Source organism: Mastigoproctus giganteus, chromosome 10 (assembly GCF_048544385.1).
Source record: "Mastigoproctus giganteus isolate SK-2022 chromosome 10, ASM4854438v1, whole genome shotgun sequence".
In the NCBI taxonomy this organism is placed as follows: Eukaryota; Metazoa; Arthropoda; class Arachnida; order Uropygi; family Thelyphonidae; genus Mastigoproctus; species Mastigoproctus giganteus.
Genome location: NC_143584.1, coordinates 12,903,054 through 12,927,865, shown reverse-complemented (window position 1 = coordinate 12,927,865; position 24,812 = coordinate 12,903,054). Strand labels below are relative to the sequence as shown.

The following is a 24,812-nucleotide window of genomic DNA, read 5'->3' as shown; positions in this document are numbered from 1 at the left end:
TCTGGATGTGTGTATCTCTACCATAGTTCATGATGAATTTCTATCAGTGGTGTAATGCATCTTTCACACAGAAATCTAACACACAGTAATCTAATCATGCTCTCACTTCTGTATTTTACAATTTTTGCACAGGTCCAGAAATCCTGCAACTGTTGTTGTAGAGTTAAAAACTACTGGGGGTCTGTCTACTGGCCTTTAAGGATGACACATGATACAAACTGCCCTTTTCTCAAATCTTTCATGTGGATCCATGTGCTGATGAAGGGATGATCCCATGACCTCATTTTTTTGAAATAGCCTCGTACATATCAAAATCATGTCACTCTGCCTCAGTGATGAGAGAGTGGCAATTTTTTTAGACAAAAAAGAAACCGGGACGTGTTTCTTTTTTTTCTAATAAAATCAGGTAACAAAGGAAATTTGAAAATATAAGGTTAAATATTCCTGTTTTCATTTTTGTTTTTTATTTTTTTATACTGAACTGTTTGTAGACTAAACAAATGATTAGGAGCAACTTTCTTAATAAAAAAAAGCAACTGTTTAGTCATATAATTACAAATGTTATATAATTACAAAAATGGAGTTCAAAGGTAAGGTTTTGTGATCTAATCTTAAAATCAGAAATCACAAAATCTTTCCTTTAAAACTTTATATGGATTTTGATGCGACATCATCAAAATTCAGGAAAAAATAGAGCAAAAAAAAAAAAAAAATCTCAAATCAAAAGTAAAAATTAAATTAACAGCTCGCAAACTTTAAACGAAACACCCAATATATATATACAGGGCATGCCATTTGCAACTGAGTTTTAAATTTGTGACAGTGCTATTAAATACATAAAATTATTTATATTTAAATTAGCAGATAATAGTGATGGGCATAATTGGTAATTTCTGATATGTCGTTTCTTTGTGTTTTTCTTTTCTTTTTTAATGAAAACCGGAGGTATTAGAACCTATATGAAAACGAGAGGAATTATAAGGTTTTTTTTTTTTTTGAAAACAAGAGGTATTAGAACCTATAGTACTTAGTACTGTGCTTGAGTTGGAGGTTGAGAAGACGAAAGAAGATATTTGTTGACTTTAGACTTGAACTTCTGTAGACTGTAATTTTCAGGAAATACTTACAAAGGAAGGTTGTTCCAGAAAACCGCAGTTGAATGAATAAACGAGGAAGATGAAAAGTGGGTTCTGTGAGTTTGAAGTTGGACAGTAAATGGATGTTGACTGGTGGCAGCATGTATTCAGAATGTTTTGAAAGAGAGAGCAGGAATTATAGAAGCCAATTCAGAAGAACAGTGCCCATGGAAGTACCTGTAGAAAAGGCATGCAGCAGAAACAGTACATCTATGAGACAGCGAGTGGAGAGACCCTGTTAGAGAGAGGAGTCGTTAATTAACTGCCCTCTTCTGAATGGAATCTAGAAGCCTGAGAGAGGTTTTGGAGGCACCGCCCCAGATGTGGGAACAATATTCCATGGTAGGGCGGATTTGCGATTTGTACAGAGTGAACAGCTGTTTGGAAGAAAAGTAACGCCAAGAGCGAAAGGGAAAACCAAGTTTTTTAGATGCAGAGGAAGCAATAATTGTAATGTGCTTGTGCCAAGAAAGATTAGAAAGTCAGGGTAATCCCCAAAAGAGAGATATCATTTTGACTAGAAATTGGAGTGTCACCAAAAATAAGCACAGGAGCAGAAGAATCCTTTTTGCGAGATATAAGACAAGACTGAGTTTTAGAAGGATTGAAATCAACTAAGTTGTCTTTGCCCCACTGGAAGATTACCTGGAGATTGGCATTTAAGGAATTGGTAGTGGATATTCAAGAAGTTGAAGCTGATTCAGCAGGGCAAGGTTTCTCAAAATGGAGAGTGGAATGCAAAGTGCTATCATCGGCAAAACTATGGATAGGATTTCCCAGTCAATGGAAGATCATTAATATACAAGAGGAAAAGAGTAGGGGTAAGAACTGAACCTTGGAGGGGACACCAGCATTAGTGGAAAAGTTAGAAGACAGAGAGCCATCACCCTCAGTGAGCGATCAGAGAGAAAACTGGATAACCAATTACAAAAGACAGTTGGCAAACCATAAGATAGAAGCTTGTTTAGAAGACCTTTATGCCAAACATGATCGAAAGCCTTTGAGATTTCAGGAGGAACTGCTTGTGTTTCACTGAACTTTTCCACTGAATTTGTACATAAATGGGTAACATAAACCAGAATATCATCAGTGGATCGACACTGACGGAATCCATACTGGAGATCATTGATCAGACGGAAGGTTTCTAGGTAGTTTTAAGAGTTGGTGGTTGATTGATTTCTCCATTACTTTAGAAAGAGTAGACGTAATTGCAATGGGACTATAATTGGATGAGAGGGATTTGTCACCCTTTTTTTAGGAACTGGCTGCATATGAGCAAATTTCCAAGCAGAAGGAAAAACACCCTTGGAATAAGAAAGTGAAAAAAGGCAGCAAAGAATAGGAGTAAGTTCAGGAGCACAGGTTTTGAGAACAAGTGGAGAAATACCATCAGGACCTGGAGCTTTCTTAGCATCAAGATTCGTCAAAAATCATTCTGACATCGTTTTGACGGAAGACAACAGGAGGCATTGAATGGAGCATGTTGGGAATGGTGGGAGGTGTTTTTCAAGATCATTAATACAGGAGTTGGAAGAAAAATGGGATGCTAGCAGGTCAGCTTTATCCTTGGCTGAAGTGACAACAGAACCATCTGGTTTTGACAGAGGTGGGAGCAGAGATGGGCAAAAGTTGCAGCCAATAGCTTTAGCAAGAGACCAGTATGCTCGGCTACCATTAGGGCAAGAAGCAAGTTTTCTACTCTTAGACAGTTCAAAATCTAGTTTGGACTGATTAATAACTGCTTTACAATTGTTGCGAGCTTTGGTGTAGGCAGAAAATGAAACTGAAGAATTGGAAACAAGCCAATTACGATATGCAACATTCTTCTCTTGAACAGCCTTAGCACATTTATTGGAAAACCAAGGTTTAGATAAAGGACGAGATTTTAAAGTGGAGTGTGGGATAAAGGATTCCATTCCTGCAAGAATAATTTCACTGACACGATCTGAGCAAACGTTGACATCAGAAGTTTTGAAACAGTAATCCGACAAAGGAAAAGAAGAAATCTCGCAGGTCATCCATTCTGCGTTCTTGTAATGCCAAACAACACGAGGTTGGGAATAGCCATGAGATAAAGGTTCCATTGGAGAGGAGACAATCACCAAGTTGTGATCTGAAGTGCCTAAAGGATCACTCAATTCGAACGTGTACTTAGAAGGGTTGTTTGTGAGAAAAAGATCAAGCGTGTTGGCTGCATGGTTAGTATTGTCCAGTATTCTTGTAGGTAAATGAACAATCTATGCAAGGTCATAAGTAACTGCAAACACCTCAGCATCTCGACCAGTTGTATCGGTGGAACTAGAAAACAGAAGCCAAATGGAGCTGTGAACATTAAAATCACCAAGGAAAATCACCTCACTGTTAGGAAGGTTGGACTGGAGAAAGTCAAGTTGCAAAGAGAGGAAGTCAAAGAGCTCCAAGTGATTAGTGGAGTTGGGAGAATGGTAGAGACAACAGATGAATTTGACACAATGAGGTAGAGAGATTTTAAGCCAGAGAAGATCGAAATCTTGAAGATTCTAAATTACCAAGTCTCTGACAGGGAATATTGGAACGGACATATGCGCAAGTACCACCTTTGAGGTGAAAGGAATCATACAGTGAATAATTTGGGCAACCGAGATGAGCAGTGGTTGAATCAACCGATAACTGAGATTCTGTCAGAAAAAGTACATGGGGGTTTGGCAAACTACAAGTGGAAATGGACATCATTGAGATTAGAATTGAGACCACGTTTATTTGTGAAATGAACTAGGAAGTGTTTGGAAGGTTTAGATATTTTAGCAGATAAGCTTACTCTATTAGTTTGACAATTCATGGTGTATTCAATAGTAAGAAAAAGTGGGAGGGGCATGCTGTATGAAGTAATGAAATTTTTGACTATGGCGGACACATGGTAAGAATATACCCAGATCCTTGACGTAACATGGCCTCGACAATGCCCCTGCATACATACTACTTGGACTCCCTCCAGACACTTATCTGGCAGAGTAGAGGTAGCAAGATTATGCACTAAATGATCCGGAAGCCTCCTAAAGTGTTACCAATAGGTTCGGTCCAGTGTACTAACTAGCAGCTGGCCTGCGAATACCATTTTAGAGTTGTGCCCTCAAAATGTAAGGAAAATTGGATCTCACCATGATGTTCATCATAACCTCAAAAGTCATCAGTCATACTGCATATGATGGAAGAGATAGGGAAGGGTTGACTGGAACTTAGCTCTGGAGGCTAAACATGGGTTCCACCACTTCAAGCCTCCAATAAGCAAAGTGGTGGTATTTCACTTGTTGATGAGAGTCATCTACCACCTAGTATTGCCTGGTAACACAGAGGGGTAGCATTCCTCCATGTGGTGTGGGCACCACGCCTCGACCCCTTATGTTGGTTCACACCTGGGTGGTGACCCATAGTGTGCATGTGCATGGAGGTTATACCCACAGTTACTAAAGTCCCACAATCGTGAAGGTGCAAGCAAGGGATTTGGCTGTACCAGACCATCCAGACTTCGCCGAAATTGGGTCCACTTGACTTGAATGTCACCCGAATATCAGTTCCATCAATGTTTTAGACTCCCAGGTAGCAAGTACAGCTTGTCTGGCATATCTGAGAGAATGTCTGTGACAACCTCTAGGACCAATTCTTGTTCAGTTTTCAACTATATCAATTTTGTAATTAACTATTTGCATATAATTGATTATTTCAATTACTGTACACTTCACAATCAACTGATATCCATATATTTAGTTACTTTGATTATTGAAATAATTGATAATTCAATTATACCCATAACTAGTAGATACATGGGATATTAATCAGCCCTTATGGGTTGTTTTTTTTTGCACTATAAACCACTCTCTTCATACAGCAGTAACTCAAGAAAAGTTTATTTATTAAGACAATTTTTTGATTTATTTTAAGTCAAAATATACATACCTTTAGTTGAAACAAAAGTTCTGGAATAAAAAAAATGAAAAAAAGGTGAAAATAAAAATAATATTGAAATATTAGAAAATGTAATAAACTAAAATTCTCTATATAAGTTACCAGAAGAAAAAATGTTGGCTAGTTCTTTTGTTAATAAAATTCATAAATTAAAAGGAGAAAATTCTGAAAATAACCAATTCTCTTGAAGGAAAGGGAGAATGGAATATGAAATTTATATAAATTATATTAAAATTATGGGTTTTTAGTTTTAAATAGAATTTAGTTTATGTAAAACTTTATGGTAAAAACCATAAAGTTTTACATAAACTAAATTCTATTTTATAAGGTAAGTAATTAACATATTTCATTCATGTGTGGTCCAAAGGTAGACAAAAATAACTATTTAGTTTGATATTATGATTATAGTACACTAAATTTTATTGCAGATTCAAAACAGTGGTCCAGCACCCCCCCCCCCCCAAACCCACAACAGTTCAACAAGATCACCTTTATTTTTACAGTCAAGCAGACCTACTCACATCAGCCTGAATGTGCAATAATTTTTAGCCAAGGTAATCCAAGTCACAAAGGAGGTTAGGCAGGCAAAGGCATGTTAAGAGAAATCTTTGACAAAGGATGCAAAGAATAACAGCAAATAGTTCTTTACTTATGTAAACTATGGAAGGTGATTAATCTGAATGGTCCACTTGATATCAATGGTTCAACTGTTGATTTTTTTTTTTTTTTTTTTTTTTAGGAGTATTAGCAACTAAGGCCATATTGCTCCGAGAATATGCGGTGGTCAATCCCTGACCTTTCCGCATCCTCCGTATTTGGTGGTGACGGGCTCGAGCCCCGGTGTAATCAAGAAGCGTGAGCTATGCACTGCTGCTCCTTCCCACCTGGCTACAGAGACGCCTCAACTGTTGATGATCCTGTTCAGGTACTAAATACTTAATCAGCTAACAAACTGATTAAGTATTTTGCATCTACATTTACACATGAGGATTTATTCAGGTAGGGAAATACCAGAGGTGTATTAAACTATGGTAGTGAGTTAAATGATTTTTTAATAACTGAGAGCAAAGTGGAGGAGAAATTGTTGAAGATAAACATAAAAAAGCACCTGGGGTGGATGGGATCTTTCCAGTTATACACTGGTGTGCAAAACTTACGGACTAACACTATTTCTAAAGGTTACAAACACAAAATCTTTACTTAAGATAACTCTTTACTGATGAGAGTAGATTCTGGATGTCAGCTAATCTGGTGAGAGGTTGACACCAGTATCATCCTGCAAACATCACTGAAAAGGATCGATATGGCAGTCGAGGTGTTCTCGTCCGGAGAGGCGTTATCTTGGATGGATGTACACAACTCCAGATATTGGAAGGCGGTACTGTAGCTGGTGCACACTACTGTACTGAGGTAATCCTTCTCCATGTGCATCTGTTCCGAGGTGCCATTGGCCTCCGAATTCGAGTTTATGGATGATAACGCCACACCCCATCGCACTGCAGCTATTGATATGCTTTTGGAAAGTGAGGACATTGTTCGTGTGGATTGGCTTGCCCGTTCTGCCAATCTAAATCCCATCGAACACATATGGGACGCTGTGGGGAGATGGCTAGCAGCACGTCCACAACCACCAGAAAATCTTCACCAGCATCGTCCATTCCTCTGTTAGTGCCAGAGGAATGGACGATGTTACCGCAAGAACTTATCAATAACACCTGGGGTGGATGGGATCTATCCACTTACATTAAAGAAGGTAGCAAAAGAAGTAAGCAAACGCTTAGCCATAATTATGACAGCTTCCTTGGACTCAAGGGAGGTACCCATAGACTGGAGATGTGCAAATGTGACCGCAATTCACAAAGGAGGATCAAAGGCTGACAAGTAATTGTAGACCTGTGAGTTTAACTTCTGTTCCAGGAAAATTAATGGATGCACTGGTTAAAGAAGCACTGCAGGATCATCTAGACAACACTTCGGTTATAATTCAGACAGCATGGGTTTGTTAAGGGGAAGTCTTGTCTGACCAATTTGATTGGATAAAATTATGTGGTCACAAAGGAACTGGATGCAAAAAATAATTTTGATATCATCTACTTGGATCTTAGGAAGCTTTTGATACTGTTGCACATGGAAGACTACTGTATAAATTGGAGCAATATGGCATTATGGGCAAAATGCTGCTATGGATAAAGGGATGGTTGAGTGGGAAAAGACAGAGTGGTAATCAATGGACACTGTTTTTCGTGGACTAATGTTATTAGTGGAGTACCCCAGGGTTCAGTGTTGGGTCCATTGTTGTTTTCTGTATTTATTAATGAAGGTATATCAAGCTTAATGTTCAAGTTTGCAGAAAATACAAAGGTCGGCAGGGTTGTTAATGACAGTACACTACTGCAAGAGGATCTAGAAACGTTGGGCAGATGGGCTGAGAGGTGGCAACTGAAGTTTAACATTGAAAAATGTAAGGTACTGCATATGGGTAACAGTAACTTCAGAGAAACATATCAACTGTGTGGTACTACAATCAAGGTGATAGAGAATGAAAAGGATCTGGGGGTAATTGTGCAGTCATATATGAAGTTTTCTGAGCAGTGCAGACAGTCTGCAAGAGTAGCTCATTGTGTCTTGTGAATGATATACAGGAATTTTCCTATAGGGATAAGGAGGTAATTATCCCCTTGTATTAGGCAATGGTGAGGCCACATCTTGAGTACTGTATACAGGTCTGGAGGCCTCATTTTGGGAAGGATGTAGAGCTGCTGGAATGAGTACAGAGAACAGCAACAAGATTAGTGAATGGAACAAAGGGTTGCCCTTATGAAGAAAGGCTTAAGATTTGCAAATTATCTGGTGACGAGGCACCTGTAAGGTGATCTGATTGAGGTGTATAAGGCCTTGAATGGTTTGAGCAAGCTCAATGCTGATGGGATTCTGCCTCTTGCTCAGATTAATCGCCTGATGGGACATAAATTCAAATTGAGGAAAGACAGTTGCAGAATAGATGTTCAGAAGTTTGCCTTTAGCCAGCATTTTGTTCCAGCAATCAATCAGCGTGTGGTTGATTGCTGGAACAAACTTCCACCTTTTGTTGTAGAAGTTGACAGCTTAAATAAATCCAAGGCAAAACTAGACAAACATTTGGAGCGAATGGATGGGTGAAATGTGAAGGGATTTTTTTTTTGGCTGATACTGTATAAGCTTGCTTTCTTGCATCATATGCCTCTACTAATGCTAATGCTAAAGTTTTACATAAAGTAATTTCAATTTTATAAAGTAAGAAATTAATATATTTCATCCATGTATGGTCCAAAGGAAGGTAAAAATAACTATTTAGTATGATATTATGATTATAGTACACTAAATTTTATTGCAGGATGTGCTCAAGGTGAGAGCCTCCAGATTCAAAACAGTGGTCCAGCTCCCCCCACCAACAGTTCAATAAGATCATGTTTGTTTTTACAGTCAAGCAGACCTACTCACATCACCCTAAATTCGCCACAATTTTTAGCCAAGAGCAAAATGACTGGAATCTGTTACTCTTTTCTTCAGATCAAACTTTTGCCATAATTTCTTGAAAGGCAGAGATTTCATGACATCTCAGAAATCCATGAAAAAATCAGAGGCTGGGGAAGGGGGATCACATGCTTTAGACAGTGGCAGAATCAACAAATTTGCTGTATCAAGTCTAAAGGCAACTATAACAGGTATAAAAGAATTGAATAAATAACAAGTGAAAACTTCTTTTTGCAATGCAATCCAGGAACCTTTTGATTATTCCACATATATGTTTGAAAAACAAGTGAAAATCCACTATAAGATGTCAGAATCCTTATTATAGACAAGTCACAGATTAAAATGCATAAATGATAAAAGAAACATAGGAAATTGAAAAAAATGTATTATACACTCACTTTTAATTTCAGCTCTATAATAATAATACAATATTTATTAGCCTTCATCAAGCACATTACATCAAAAACTCATTAAGGATTGTAGAATCCTTAATGAGTCCATGGATAATTTGAGGTGAGTACCGATAAATTAAGCCTTTGCTATATTCTTGATTTGAATTGTAGAATCCTTATCAACAAGTTACTGTTTTTATACAATTATTCAAACACATATTTGACTATACAGTTCTCAATCCCATTTCCCCCCACCCCCCCAAAAAAAAGGTGGAGGAGGAGGAGGAAAAAAGGTTATCATAAATTAGTTGATTCCACCTAACCATGAAATTGATCAAATAACAATTACAATTAAAATTCTAATGGTAACTACCTGAAAATTAAAAACCTTCATAAATATAATAATAACATTTACTGAAAACATTAGGATAATGAAATAAATACAGGTAATCTGGCATACAAATGTTACCCAATGAAGAGATGTGCCAAAAGTGAATTGTCATATTGCAATTTCTTCCTCTTCTTTTGATCACTATCAGTGAAAATGGTGTACAATTTGCTCTACAACAAACATCTACAATTAACATATAGTTAATTGTGGATGTTTGCTGCAGATATTTGTAACAGTCACATAACTTTGAAGAAAATGACAGTGCGTATAAGTGTTCTTCTTGAGCCTTCCCTATCACTGGCTCTGTAAGATGGAGGCAGCTCCATACAGTGTCCCTCTATTGTTCTAGCCCAGCTGCCCATGCTGACAGACAGATGCTGGGAGGTTCCTTCCTCGGTGATCAAGCCTCCCAGTAACTAAATGGCCAGATGAACAACACTACTCACAATATACTACACACTATTTCACTCACCTAGCTTTTGCAAAGTGTGCATAATCACATTTAAAAAAAAAAAAAAAAGGTACATAGGAGAGCACCAAAATGGTTAAAATTAAATAAGAGACACACATACAGGGTTTCAAGACCAGAACACAATGAAAAAAAGTTTAAATAAAATATGTGCCCAAAATTGCTTTGTTTTTGAGTTACAGCCTATTTTGTGTTCTAACAATTAGCTGCATTACTATCAAAAAAAGTGCTAAAGATGAATGTCTTGTACATGAACACATCTTGTCATAGACTGCCAAAACACATTCAAAATTTCCAAGTATTGTTTGGATTTCCTGGCATTCTTAATATACATGGTGGAGAAGCATTTAAATGTTGTCAATGGGTCTTGCATAAGCAATGGATTTCAAATGACCCTGCAGGTAAATATAGAGTAGGCTCAGATCCAGGGAGCAAGCAGGCCATGAAACAGGGCTTTCATGGGCTATCCATTATCAAATAAATGCTTGTCCAAATAGAAATGAGCAGGGTGAAAGTTTAATTGAATTTTGTCATCTGAAAAGTCTTTTCATAATACCTTTCAGCAGCACCCGAGAAGGCTCTACACATGGAAATCTCCTGATCATAAAAAAGGAATCAGATTGATTATATCCTTATGCAGCAAAGGGGTGTTCCAGTGTAATCACAGCAAAAACACTTCCTGGAGCAGATTGTGGCAGTGATCATCAGCTACTCCACATCATTCTCAAGCTGAAGCTGAAAAAGATCATGAATATGGTTTTCCCTAGACGATTGGATGTAGAAAATATTCCAAATGATTATATGCTTGAAACAGGCAATCGTTTTCAAACTCTATTAGAATTAGATGATGATATGCTGCCTGAGGAAATGTGGGAAAATACAAAAAGCATTATTAAGGATTCAGCAAATAGACACATTAGAGAAAGGTCAAAGACCAGGAAGCCTTAGATTACAGAAGCCACTTTTAAACTTATTGAACAGAGAACTGCAAAAGTTGAGGGTGTACAAGGAAACGAAGAGTATCAAGAACTCAGCAAAGTCATCAAGCGCTGTTTAAGCCAGAATAAACAGGATTATATCAATCGAAAGTGTAACGAAATCGAATACCACAACAAACAAAACAACACTAAAAAGATATATGGTGTAATTAAGTCCTTAAGACAAAAGTTCCGACCAAACCTTAATGTAATTAAGGACTCCAAAGGGGAAATTTTAACAGAGGAGAACACAATCAAAGGAAGGTGGAAAGAATACTGTGAGCAGCTCTTCCAATCACATGCTGGCACTAATGATCTGCCACCCCACTTTTCAAGAGTGTGATCATGAACCAGTTCCACTGAAGGAAGAAGTTGAAAAAGCCATCAGAGAACTAATGTGTGGCTAGTCACCTGGAATTGATGAAATCCCAGCAGAATTGATTAAAGCTACAGGTGTGAAGGGCGCCGAGTTTTTTCATAAAATTATTGTAAAAATTTGGGAAACGGGACGGCGGCCATCAGATTGGAAGAAATCAATTTTCATCCCCTTACCAAAAAAAGGAGATCTGAAAATTTGCTCAAATTACAGGACTATTAGCCTAATTTCTCACGCTAGCAAGATTCTTCTTAAAATCATATTATTATTAGCCATATGGCGCAAGGAAGCCTGAGACTTATGCTGCACTAGCAAAAACAAAAAATTTCTGAGTTACCCTGAGAGAGAGAGAGAGAGAGAGAGAGAGAGAGAGAGAGAGAGAGAGAGAGAGAGAGAGAGAGAGAGAGAGAGAGAAGTAGAAAGGAATCACCAAGAAAGAGAAGAACAATGATATCCAGCTCAGGACCCTGGGTGTGCCATGCCCATACTCACCAGATGTGAGCCCCTGGGGCTAAATATTAAACAGAATCTCAAGAAAACTTGAATAAGAAATGTCAGAAGAGCAAGCAGGTTTCAGAAGGGGTAGAGGAACCAGAGATCAGATCTTAAGTCTAAAGACTGATTATTGAAAAATACAAAGAATTCAATGTTCCAGTTATTTTGTGTTTTATAGATTATGCAAAAGCATTTGATTGTGTTAAACATGAGAAACTATGGGAAACGATGACTATTATGGGCTTCCCAATCCACATAATTCAGCTGATTAAATTATACCAGGAACAGGAAGGAACTATGAGAACGAACATGGGAAACAAATTTTTTCACAATAGGTAATGATGTCAGGCAGGCCTGTATTTTGTCACCTCACCTTTTTAATCTTTATGCCGAAGATATCATGCATGAAGCTTTGGAAGATTTAGAGACTGACATCAAAATTGGACTGAAGATAAACAACCTTCGTTATGCAGATGATACTGTGCTAATTTGTAATTCTAAGGATCATCTTAAAGAAACTCTGAGGAGAGTATGTGAAGCAAGTAAGAAAAAAGGATTGTTTCTGAATGTGTGTAAAATTAAATTATGGTGATAATCTTGGTTCGAATAAAGTGAAGGTTAATGGGCAAGATATCGAAGAAGTTGATGAATTTAATTACTTAGGGTCAAGAATAAATAAAAATAGTGACTGCTCAAATGATGTAAAGAGATGACAGGCAACTGCTAAAACGTTGGTCGCTGATCTGATAAAATTATGGAGAGCTCATGATCTGCCCCTAAAGACGAAACTGAGAATCATTGATTCATTATTTTTCCAGTTGCCACTTATGGATGTGAAGGATGGAATCTGAAAAGAGTTGACAAGAAGAAAATTGAGGCATTTGAAATGTGGTGTTACAGGAGATTACTGCATATTTCTTACTTGGATCGAAGAACAAATGAGTGGGTATTGAATAAAATTGGCAGGAGTAAAATTCTTCTTCATAACATCAAGGGAAAACTTTCTGTTGAAGAATATAATGGAAGGAAAAACCGAAAGGAAGATCTGCAGCTAGGTGGAAGGATGGGATCAGTGAATGTCTGGGCATGACACTTTGCGATGCTGCTCGTATAGCACACGATCGATGCAGTTGGAGGAATTTGTTGATGGCCACAACAGCTCCTCAGGGAGTTATGTGACTGGAAGAAGAAGGCCAAACTATAAAATGAGGTGAAGCAACATAAGTCTTTTTTTATTATTATTATTATTATTAAAAATCAGACATGAAAGACATTAGAACCTACAATGCTTAGTATCATGCATGGGTTGCAGGCAAAAAGGCAAAGATTACTTGTTGATATTATACTTTAATTTACACTGATTATAATTTTCAAAAAATACAACTGTTTCAGAAAACAAAAGTAGGAGGGATAAATAAGGAACATAAAATAGTTGGTTCTGTGAGATTGGAGTTGGACAGTGAATAGACTGATAATAGCACATTCACTCCACCTTTTAGTTTAAGAAACCATGGCCTCACCTTGAATATCATACTGGTTGTGGCATGTGTTTGGACTGATTTTAAAGAGTGGAGGAATTACAGAACAGTATCCATTGAAGTATCTCTAGAAAAGCATGCAGCAGAAACCAAAGGTCTATGAGAGAGAGAGTGGAGAGGCTTTTTGTAAGATATTAGTCATTAATTAACCTGACTGTCATCTTTTAAATGGAATCTAGAAGAGGTTTGGGATCAACACCCCCAGATGTGGCAACAATATTCCTTAATAGGGAGATTTGAGATTTGCACAGACTTAGTAGATGTTTAGAAGACAAGTAATGAAGGGAGTGAAAAACAAAACCAATTTTTTTTTTTTTTTTTTCCCTTTGATGCAGAGGAAGTATATTTGTGATGTGCTTATTCCAAGAGAGATTAGAAGTCAGGGTGATTGTATTCAAAGATGAGTACAGGGGTAGTAGACTCTTGCAAGAAATAAGCCACTGCTGAGTTTTAGAAGCTTAAGTTAAGTTTTATTTGTCCCACTAGAGAATTACTTGGAGAGCCACATTTAAGGAATTGGTGGTGGATATTCAAGGTGAGGGCATGGTTTCTTAAACTGAAAGGTGGAGTGAATGTGCTATTATCAGCAAAACTATGGTTAAGATTTCTAGTCAGTGGAAGAAGGTCATTAATACACAAGAGGAAAAGAGTAGGCGAAAGAACTGAACCTTGGGGAAACACAGCATTAGTGGAGAAGTGACAAGCTTTTACCATCACCTGCAGCAAGCAGTCAGAGAGAAAACTAGATACCTAATTGCAAAAAAATATCAGTAATCAATAAGATGGGAGCTTAGAAGACCTTTAGGCCAAACACAATCAAATGCCTTAGAGAAATGTTGAAAGCAACTGCTTGAGTTTTGCCAAATTTTTCTACTGATTATATCCAAAGACAAGTAACATATGCCAATATATCACCAATGGATCAACACTGATGAAATCCATACTGACAATCACTGATCTGATAGAAAGTTAAGATGGTTAAGAGTTGGCAACTGAGGAGAAAAATTCCAAGGAAAAATACCAGTGGCATAAGACAATGTGAAAGGGCAACACAGAATAGGAACAAGCGCTCAGGAGCACAGATTTTGAAAACAAGTGGAAAAATCCGATCAGGATGTGGAGTTTTCTTGACACATTTAAGAGCATTCAGAATCCTTCAAACATCCTTCTGTCAGAAGACTATGACACATTAAGTGGAGAATGTTTGATATGGTAGAAGTGATTTACCAAGATCATCAATACAAGAGTTAGAAGAAAAAGTAAGATGTTAATGAATTGGTTTAATCTTCAGTCAGTTTATACTTCTACAGAGGTAGAAGTATAAACTGACAGAAGTCACAACAAATAGTTTGGTAAGAGACTAGGCTCGACTACCATTTGGATAAGAAGCAAGTTTCTACTCTTTGCCTGATTAAAATCAAGTTTAGACTGATAAACACATTCACTGAAACCCAATATATGAGGGAGTACATTCAATGTGCCAAAATTCTCAGAATGTTGAGAAATAAACACAACTGAAAATTTGTAAATAATAGTTGAAAACTAAAAGGTAACACTTATTTTGGGTTGAATGTAAATCAGAACAAAACAAAATTTTACCAAAAGTTTATTCCATATACATAAACTAACCTCAACACAAGCAAAAAAAAAAAAAATAAAAATGTGCACCAAGCTTTAAACAAAAATCAAAAATTGCTACTAACAGCCCAGATTTCAATCAGTGTGCTAACACAATTGAACAGTTAATTTCATGTGCTTTTACTTTTACACCACTTGTATATTGACAGCTTAAAGTGCCATAATGCATATAGCCTATATGGCACAGCACTGGGGCGATTTTAAAATGTGCATATGTATTACAGCAGAAATCCTCAACAGCCTGGAAAGCAAGCTGTTGGGAAATTGAGGCCCTGCTCTGGGTCATAATGGAACCAGTGAATGCATGGGCTGTGTAAGGGTAACTAAGAGGAAGAACATGTGTATGCATACTTGCATGTGCACTAATGGTAGGAGCATTGTAAATAAATTTAAGTACTGATTAAGTCATCAAATGCAGATGTAGGAATAGCAGAGACATGGTATCACTCGGACAAGAGTGTACACAATGTATACAGGAAGGCAAATGGGACAGGAGAGGTGGAGGGCTTGTGCTCTTGGTTAAGAAGCATATTAAATCTAAGGCAGGGCATCCAGTCAACACAAGTGACCAGTGCAACGTTGAGTCAGTTTGGGGTGATATAAGCACTGGGAAAATAAAATTGAGAGTAGGAGTGTGTTATAGACATAATGACTATGATCAGTATACCAAACAGTTATACAGAGAAACATAGTGGCCCAGTAAATCAGAATGTCTTATAATGGGGGATTTGAACTTTCCAGATGTTGACTGGAATTTGAGTTGGTCACTTACACACTAGCAAGACTCCTTGGATGACTGTTTTCTACAGTGGCATGTTAGAGATTCAACAAGCAGAAGCAATATTTTTGATCTGTTATCAGCAGTGATTCCACATGCATTAAGAATCCACAGGTAAAAGATCCAATGGGTGGCAACAATCACAGTGTACTGTTGTTGTTTGTTTGTTTGTTATTTGGTTTTTAGGAGCATTAGCAACTAAGGCCATATTGCTCCGGGAATATGCGGTGATCATTCCCTTGACCTTTCCGCATCCTCCGTATTTGGTGGTGACGGGCTCGAACCCCGGTCTAATCAAGAAGCGCGTGCTACGCACTGCTGCTCCTTCCCACCTGGCTACGGAGGCGCCCACACACAGTGTACTAATGTAAAATTTAATTAAAGACATAACTACTGTCAAGGGTGAAGCTATTGCATTCATAAGGGTAACTATAGTGGTCTCAGATAGTTTTTAAATTCTATGCAGCGGGACCAACTAATCATGCTACCAACAGCAAATTCTATATGGGAAGCATTCATGGAAATAATCAAATAAGCTACTAAGCTTTTCATGGAGTTATTTGGTTTTTAGGAGCATTAGCAACTAAGGCCATATTGCTACGGAGATATGCGGTGGTCATTCCCTGATCTTTCTGCATCCTCCGTATTTAGTGGCTCACGGGCTCGAACCCTGGTCTAATCAAGAAGCGTGTTCTATGCACTGTTGCTCCTGCCCACCTGGCTATGAAGGTGCCTAAGCTTTTCATGCCAACAAAGAAATACTATTCAAGACTTAGACCTAACTGGATGACAGATGAACTAGTGAGATAGGTGGCAGAGAGGAAAAGTGCATGGGATGCATATAAATTATCAGGTGATACAGAAACCTATGGTAGGTACAAATTAGTCTGTAATGAAGTGACAGAGGAGGTTAGGCAAGCTAAGGCAGATTGAAAAGTCTCTGGCAAAGAATGCCAAGAAAAGCAGCAAAGACTTCTATGCTTATAGTAACAATAGAAGGAAGGGGTTGAATCACATTGGGCCACTTGAGGTCAATGGATTAACTGTTGATGACAAATTGAATACGTATTTTGCATCTGCATTCACACATGAGGAATTCTTTATGGGAGGGGATGCCAGAAGTTTACCAAACTCCAACGGGGAGATATTTGGCTTTGTGATAACTGAAAAAAAAGTTGAAGAGAAATTTTGTTGAAGCTGAACATAAAAAAGGAACCCGGGATGGATGGATCTATCCAATCATATTAAAGGAGGCAGCAAAGGAGATAAGCAAGCCTTTAGCCATACTCATGAGAGCATCCGTGGATTTAGGGGAGGTCCCTATGGAATGGAGACACGAGAATGTATCCCCAATTCATAAAGGGGGGATCAAAAGGTGACATGACTAATTATAGCCCTGTTAGCTTATAACATCTGTTCCAGGAAAAATATAATAGTCACTGGTTAAAGAAGTAATGCAGAACCATCTGGACAGGAATACAATTATATTGCAGTCACAGCATGGATTTGTTAAGGGGTGGCCTTGACTAACCAATCTGATAGGTTACTACAATGCAGTGAACAAGGAACTGTATGCAAAAAATAATTTTGGTATCACATACTTAGATTTCAGGAAAGCTTTTGATACTATTGCACATTAAAGACTGCTGTATAAACTGGAGCAATGTGGCATTAAGGGCAAGTTAATACTATGGATAAAGGGATCATTAAGTGGAAGACAGAGTGGTTACAATTGGCACTGCTCTTTGTGGACTAATATTATCAGTAGAGAGCCCCAGGGTTCAGTACTGGGCCCATGTTGGTTTTCAACATTTATTAATGATATTGATAAAGATAAATCAGGCTTAATGTCAAAGTTTGCAGATGATACAAAAGTTGGCATTGGGGTTAATGACAGTAATAACAGTATGCTACTACAACAAGATCTAGAAAAATTGGGTGGATGGGCTGAGAAATGGCAGTCGACATTTAACCCTGACAAATGCAAGGTACTACAAATAGGTAGCAGTAATCTCAGAGTAACTTATCAACTGTGTGGTACTACACTCAGTGTAGTAGAAAATGAAAAAGACCTGGGGGTAATTGTGCAGCCAGATACGAAATTCTCTGAGCAGTGCAGACATGCTGCCAGTACAGCTTGTGGGGTTTTGTCAATGATATACATAAATTTTGCTAGTAGGGATAAAGGAGTGATTGTTCCTTTGTGCAAGGCCATGATTAGGCTGCATGTTCTGATTGAGGTGTTTAAGACTATGAATGAATTGAGTAAGCTGAATGTGAGTGGCATTCTTCCTCTTGCTGAGATTATACACCCACAAGGGAGAATAAGTTGAGGATGAATGGTTGCACGATAGATGTGCGGCAGTTTAACTTCAGCCAGCAAGTGGTTGATTGTTGGAACATGCTTCCACCAATTGTGTGGAAGTGCATGGTTTGATTTTTTTTCATTTTTTGGTTGACGCTTATAAGCTTGCTTTCTTACATCATTTGCCACTACTATTACTACTACATGTAGTACCATTTATTTGCTTATATGCACCAGATGCAGTGAACATGTTATAAACTGTTATACAATTGCAAACTTTTTAATGGAAGCACAAAATTAAGCTGGAGATTTGGATTCAAGCCAATTGATATACTTCATTCTTATCTTCAGCAGCCTTAATGCATTTACTGGAAAACCAAGGCTTAAAATAAGGGACAAAATTTTAGATTGTAAAATTAAATAAAGGATATCATCAGCACAAGAATAATTTCGTTGGCACAATTTAAACAGTGAGATTAGAATATTTAAAATAGTAATCCAAGGAAAAGAAGAACAGAAATTATGCTGATCATCCTATAATGCCAAAGAACACAAAGCTCAGAGTGACTCCACATATGAGAAGAGACCACAACCAAGTTGTGATATGATGTTGCTAGAGAACTATTAACATTTGACCGCATACTTTGAAGGGTTGTTGATGAGAAAAAGATCAAGGGTGCTGGGTGTACAATTAGATTGTTTGGTATTCTGGTAGGTAAATGAAAGAGCTTTGTGAGGTCATCTGTAATTGCAAAAAGCCTCAGCATCTTAACTAGCTGGATCCATGTAATTTGGAAATAGAAACCAGCTCAAGTTCTGAATTTCAAAACCATCATGGCAAATGTCTATTCTTTGATGGGTCTTCTTATCCGACAAACAACTACAGTAGAACGTCAATTATCTGAACCACCCACCGCCCCCCAAAAAATTACAGTATCTACTTTTAGTGCACTGGTTGTTATGCTGAAACGTTACTCCTGCTGCTTAATGCATTCTTTTCCGATTATTTATTCGAAGATATATGCAGTATAGCATAGAAATCGTCTTAATTCTTACAGAAATTAAAAATCAAATGTTGGCTTTAGCTACTGTGTGGACCCAGGACAGTCTCCCATGACCTTGATGCGTCATTGTCTGTTGTACCATTGTCAGCGCGGGAGTATGTTGGGGGTAGTTAGCTTTCACTCAGTCTGATGCGAGCCACTGCAGTGTGAGGTTATTGCAGGCGTTTTTGTTTCTAATCACTCAATGTTCATGTTTATATTTGTTTGGCTATTTCAAAGTGAAATACTCTCATTTTGCTTTTTAATTTTAATACTGCTGCCCTTTTGTGTTAATAATGGCATTTACAAGCAAAAGAAACCGCAATGAATTGTCAACAGAAGATAAGATAACAATTATTAATAGACTGAAAAAGGGCGTGTATGTTTGATTATCCAAACTATTTAATTAACCGAAAAGACCCAATCCCAATTAATTCGGATAAACCTTTCCATGTAGAGACATCTTGCTGTGGCCCCTGGCATAGGGTGTCGGATGAGAATTTAATAAAAATTTGAAATATTCTACAAAAACTTTATTATAAAATTATTTTTACTTATGTTATTATTTTTTACTTATTTTACTCACATTTTATTTATTTTACTTATTTTTTTATATACTTGAATAATAAATTTATGCTTAATAAACTGTGTTAATATACTTAATTTGTTGTTCTTATTCTAAAAACATTACTACTAAAGTAACAATATCAGGAGAAAAAAAATTTTCAGAGTACTTTTCATATCCTTTTAATTTTCAATTTTTCCTGATAGCAAAGAATGAGTACTGGCACCAAATTTTTTACAAAAAAAGCACTGTTTTCTGTATTTATTAATGATATTGATGAAGGTATATCAGGCTTAATATATAAGTTTGCAGACAATAAGAAGGTTGGCAGGGTTGTTAATGACACCAATGTCATTAGTGTTAATGACACTAATGACACCTACTGCAACAGGATCTAGAAACGTTGAGCAGATGGGTGAGGGGTGGCAACTGAAGTTTAACATTGACAAATGCAAAGTACTGCATATGCTAGCAGTAACCCCAGAGTAACATATCAACTGTGTGGTACTACACTCAAAGTGGTAGAGAACGAAAGGACTTGGGGGTAATTGTGCAGTCAGATATGAAATTATCTGAGCAGTGCAGACAGTCTGCAAGTGTAGCAGACTGTCTGTCAATGATATAGAGGAATTTTTCTAGCAGGGATAAGGATGTGATTATCCCTTTGTATAAGGCAATGGTCAGGCGACACCTTGAGTACTGTATACACGTCTGGGGGCTTCATTTTTGTAAGGATGTAGAACTGCTGGAACGTGTACAGAGAAGGACAAGATTAGTGAATGGAACAAAGGGTTGCTCTTACTAAGAAAGGCTTAAGATTTGCAAATTACAGTGTCTGGTGCCTAGGCACCTGCAAGGTGATCTGATTGAGGTGTATAAGGCCTTGAATGGTTTGAGCAATGCTGATGAGATTCTGCCTCTTTCCCAGATTAATCTCCTGAGGGGGACATAAATTCAAATTGAGGAAAGACAGTTGTAGAATAGATGTGCGGGAATTTGCCTTCAGCCAGCATGTGGTTATCCGCTCCTGCTCTATAATATATTAAAATAAAATATTTTTTAAATTTTTTGCAGTAGCCCTTAAAAGGATGAAAAGACAACAGAGTTTGACAGATTTTTTCAATAAGAAAACAAAATCAGAATTTGTTGTATCAAATTGGCCTTGGATGGTACAAAACAGTCACAAGCACAACCACTCCAACTTGAAGAAAGCAGCACGTCAATTATTGAAATAAAAAACGATAACTCCAAAATTGAAAATAATCTTCCTGAATGCTGGACAGTGCAACAATATAATAATTTTAAAGAAAAATATATGACAGACTGGTAATTTTTAACAAAGTTAGGTTGCGAGTATTGTGCAAAATATGACTTTATAAAAGAGAAAAGTGTTCATGTGTCAAAATAATGGAAATGTTTTCAGATTGAGGCATCAGGGAAAAATAAAGAGGTACAACAAGCTTCTCTAAGGAAAAAAAATGAAAGAACATTTTTCATCAAAAGCTCATAACATTTGTAAAGAGAATTTAAAAAAATGTGAGCAGGATTCAATAACAAAAGTAATAGATACGATGAATGAAAAATATTTAAGTGCTACTTGTAGAGTATTTAATACAGTTTACAGCCTGGCAAAAGGATGTAAACCGTTTTCAGACATAGCAGATGAGATAGAAGTGCAAATAAAAAAAGGATTAGATATGGGAATAGGATTACATTTCGTAAAACTGCTGTGAAAGTAGTTGATTTCATTGCAAAGGAAATTTAAAAAGAAATATTTAATAAAATTATTGAAAATAATCTGAAAATCTTCATCAATAATTTGATTATTGATGAAGCTTCAATGATATCCTGCAAACCAGTTATTATACTTTTCTTAAAAGTTGATGATTCAGTTACATCACCAACAATTTTCGTTGGACTAGTTGAATTGGAAAAACAAGATGCAGAGACAATATGTTCTTCAGTTATGGAAAGTTTAAATAATGTTGGGCTTACTAAGAACTACCTAGAAAAAAATTTAATAGGATTTTGCTCCGATGGTGCCAGCGTTATGCTTGGGAGAAACTCTGGAGCGAGCACTAGGATTGCAAAAGAGTTTCCAAACATAATAATATGGCACTGTTTAAATCATTGCCTCCATCTTGTTTTAGATGATTTGATAAAGGAAATAAAACAAGTAAATCATTTTAAAATATTTATTGATAAGATATATACTATTTTTCATCAATCCAATAAAAACCAAATTTAACTTTCCAAAATATCCGAATGACTTGGAATTGAAATTATAAAGATTGGTAGAGTTTTGGGACAAAGATGGGCTGCCTGTAGTTTAAAGTCAACCCTAGCTGTGCGGCAAACTTATCCAGCGCTACATCACTATTTTTATTCAAATAAAAAGTACTTAGGTATGGCTGCCCGTCTTGAAAATATATATTTTACAACTGATTTGGCATTGATGAAGAGTTAAAAGAAATTTCTCTTCTTTCAGATGCAGTGCAAGCAAGAAATATAGACATAATAAAGGCTGAAAAACTCGTGATAAGATCTATTAAAGCATTTCAAATGCTTGGAAAGGAAAAGGGTCTATACAAAAAAAAAAAGTTGATGAATTAATTACTTCAGAAACCTTCAAAAATATAAAATTTGTAGAAAATCATCGATTTGTCGGGCTTCCTCGGGAAAGACTTTTAGAAAAGTCTTCGTAATGAATTTGAAAAAAAAAAAAAGACTAATGGACTGTGAACATTTAAAAGCAAGTTGTAGCCAATTTCAAGATAGGAATAAATTACAATTTCTCAACATTTTGGAGCCAGATTACTGGAATATTGAAGAAGCACTAGTTCCATGGAAAGCAGCTGAAGAACAATTGCTTGTATTTAATGACATTTTTAATTATCAAATTGATAATGATTATCGAAATTTTGTGGAAAACGTTTTAAAAAATTCCCAGAATTATGCAATTCCTGAAAGTGTTCAAAGAGCTAAAAATATTGTCAGAACAATTGCTGTAAGTTCAGCAGAAGCAGAAAGGGGTTTTTCAAAGATGAACATAATATGTTCAGAGAACAGAAGTCGCCTAACTGTTTCTAATATATCAAACACAATAACTATTAGTCTAATCGGCCTACTTCTAATGGAATGGGATCCTACTCCTACAGTGAAAAGATGGTTAAGGATAAATCACTCAGCTGATTATGCTCTGATAAAAGCGAAGAAAATTGCAAGTGAGGACGCCAATCAAGAAGCAATATGGAAATATCTTAAATAACAGTTTTATTGTTTTTTGTCAGGTATTATTTAATATTTTTTCATTAATATTTTAAAACTCTTTCTTATAACATAATCTAGTTTTGTGAACTTCTTTTATTGTTCTTATTTAAATATTAACTGCATGAAATAATCTACTTTTTGGTATATAGTTTTTTTATACTTAGAATGGTCATTAAGGCAGCGAACCAGTTGTTAAATTATTTGAATCCCACCACTGCTACTATCCATATGCAATACCTTGAATTTGTCAATGTTAAACTTCAACTGCAATTTCTTAGCCCATCGGCCTAATTTTTCGAGATCTTGTTGCAGTAGCTTACCTTGATTACTGTCATTAACCATCCTGCCAATTTTTTAACATCTGCAAAATTAGACATTAAGCCTGATTACCTTCATCAATATCATTAATAAAGATAGAAAAGAACAGCTCAGCAATGCCCACTGGTAACCACTCTCTGTCTTCTCCCACCCAATCATCGCTTTATTCATAGCAGTAACTTGCCCTTAATGCCACATTACTCTAGTTTGTACAGCAGTCTTATGTGTAACAGTATCAAAAGCCTTCCTGCAGTCCAAGTACATAAAGGCACCTGGGTTGGAGGGGATTAAACCAATTATATTAAGGGAGGCCGAAGGAAGTAAGCAAACCCTCAGCCATAATTGAGAGAATATTTGGATTCGGGGGGGGGGGGGTCTTGTTTACTGGAGATGTGCAAATATATCCTCAATTCACAAAGGAGGATCAAAGGTTGACATGTGTAATTACAGACCTGTTAGTTTAATATCTGTTCCAGGGTAAAATAATAATGTCACTGGTTAAAGAAGCAATGCAGGATCATTTACACAAGACTGCAATTATACTTTAGGCACAGCATGGTTTGTTAAGGTGAAATCTTGTCTGGCCAATTTGAGTGGACACTATGATGTGGTCACAAAAGAACTGGATGCAAAAAATAATTTTGATTTCATATACTTGGATTTCAGGAAAGCTTTTGATACTGTTGTGCATGGAAGACTACTATACAAAATGGAGCAGTGTGACATTAAGGGCAAGTTGCTGCTATGGATAACGGAATGTTTGGGTGGGAAAGACAGAGTGGTAATCAACGGACACTGCTCTTCATGGACTAATGTTATTAGTGTAGTCTCCCAAGAGTTCGGTGTTGGGTCCATTGTTTTCTATATTTATCAATGATATTGATGAAGGCATATCAGGCTTAATGTCCAAGTTTGCAGATGATACAAAGTTTGGCAGGGTGGTTAATCACAGTTATGCTACTGCAACAGGATCTAGAAAATTTAGGCAGATGGACTGTGAAACACAACTGAAGTTTAACATTGACAAATGCAATGTTAAATGGTAGCAGTAACCCCACAGTAATGTGAAATGAAAATGAAAGAGAAAATGAAAAGAATCTGGGAGTAATTGCACAATCTTATATAAAGTTCTCTGAGCCATGCAGACAGGCTGCAGGATAGCTTACGCAATTTTGTCAATGATATACAGGAATTTTGATAAAAGGGATAAAAAGGTGATTATCCTGAAACCTGTCTAGAGGCTATAAGGTGGCAGCCCCACCACTAGACTTACCCCGCGAAATGCCGGTAACCTATCTGGGGGACATTCTAAATACTCGAAATAAGCTCAAGGGAAAAAACTGGATGGATCTCAAGGGTAACGACCTAGGCAAGGGATACAGGACTACGATTAAGGAACTTAAAGTAGCAACTTGGAACATTAGGGGAATAAATCACAAATTAGAGGAATTGACCATGGAACTAGAAAATAGAAATATTGACATAGTAGTCATTACCGAAACAAAACAAAGGATCCAAAGAAATAGGTAACTTCATAACGATATACTCCGGCATACCAAGTGAAATGTGGGTATCATCAGGAGTTGCTGTTATAATAAAGAAAGAATGGGAAAACAAATATTAGACTACTCTTGGATATCACCCAGAATATTGAAATTAAGACTAA

General features: G+C 36.9%; 1 protein-coding gene across 2 annotated transcripts in view; it reads right to left on the bottom strand.

The window, feature by feature from the left end:
* LOC150078726 (charged multivesicular body protein 1a-like) overlaps window positions 1-24,812 on the bottom strand; it is a 57,808-nt gene that overhangs the window by 27,366 nt on the left and 5,630 nt on the right. For both annotated transcript variants that reach the window (XM_090383874.1, XM_090383873.1), the window contains exon 3: window positions 5,070-5,089. In XM_090383874.1, the coding sequence (XP_090240000.1) occupies window positions 5,070-5,089 (20 nt within the window). The remainder of the gene's footprint in view (window positions 1-5,069; window positions 5,090-24,812) is intronic.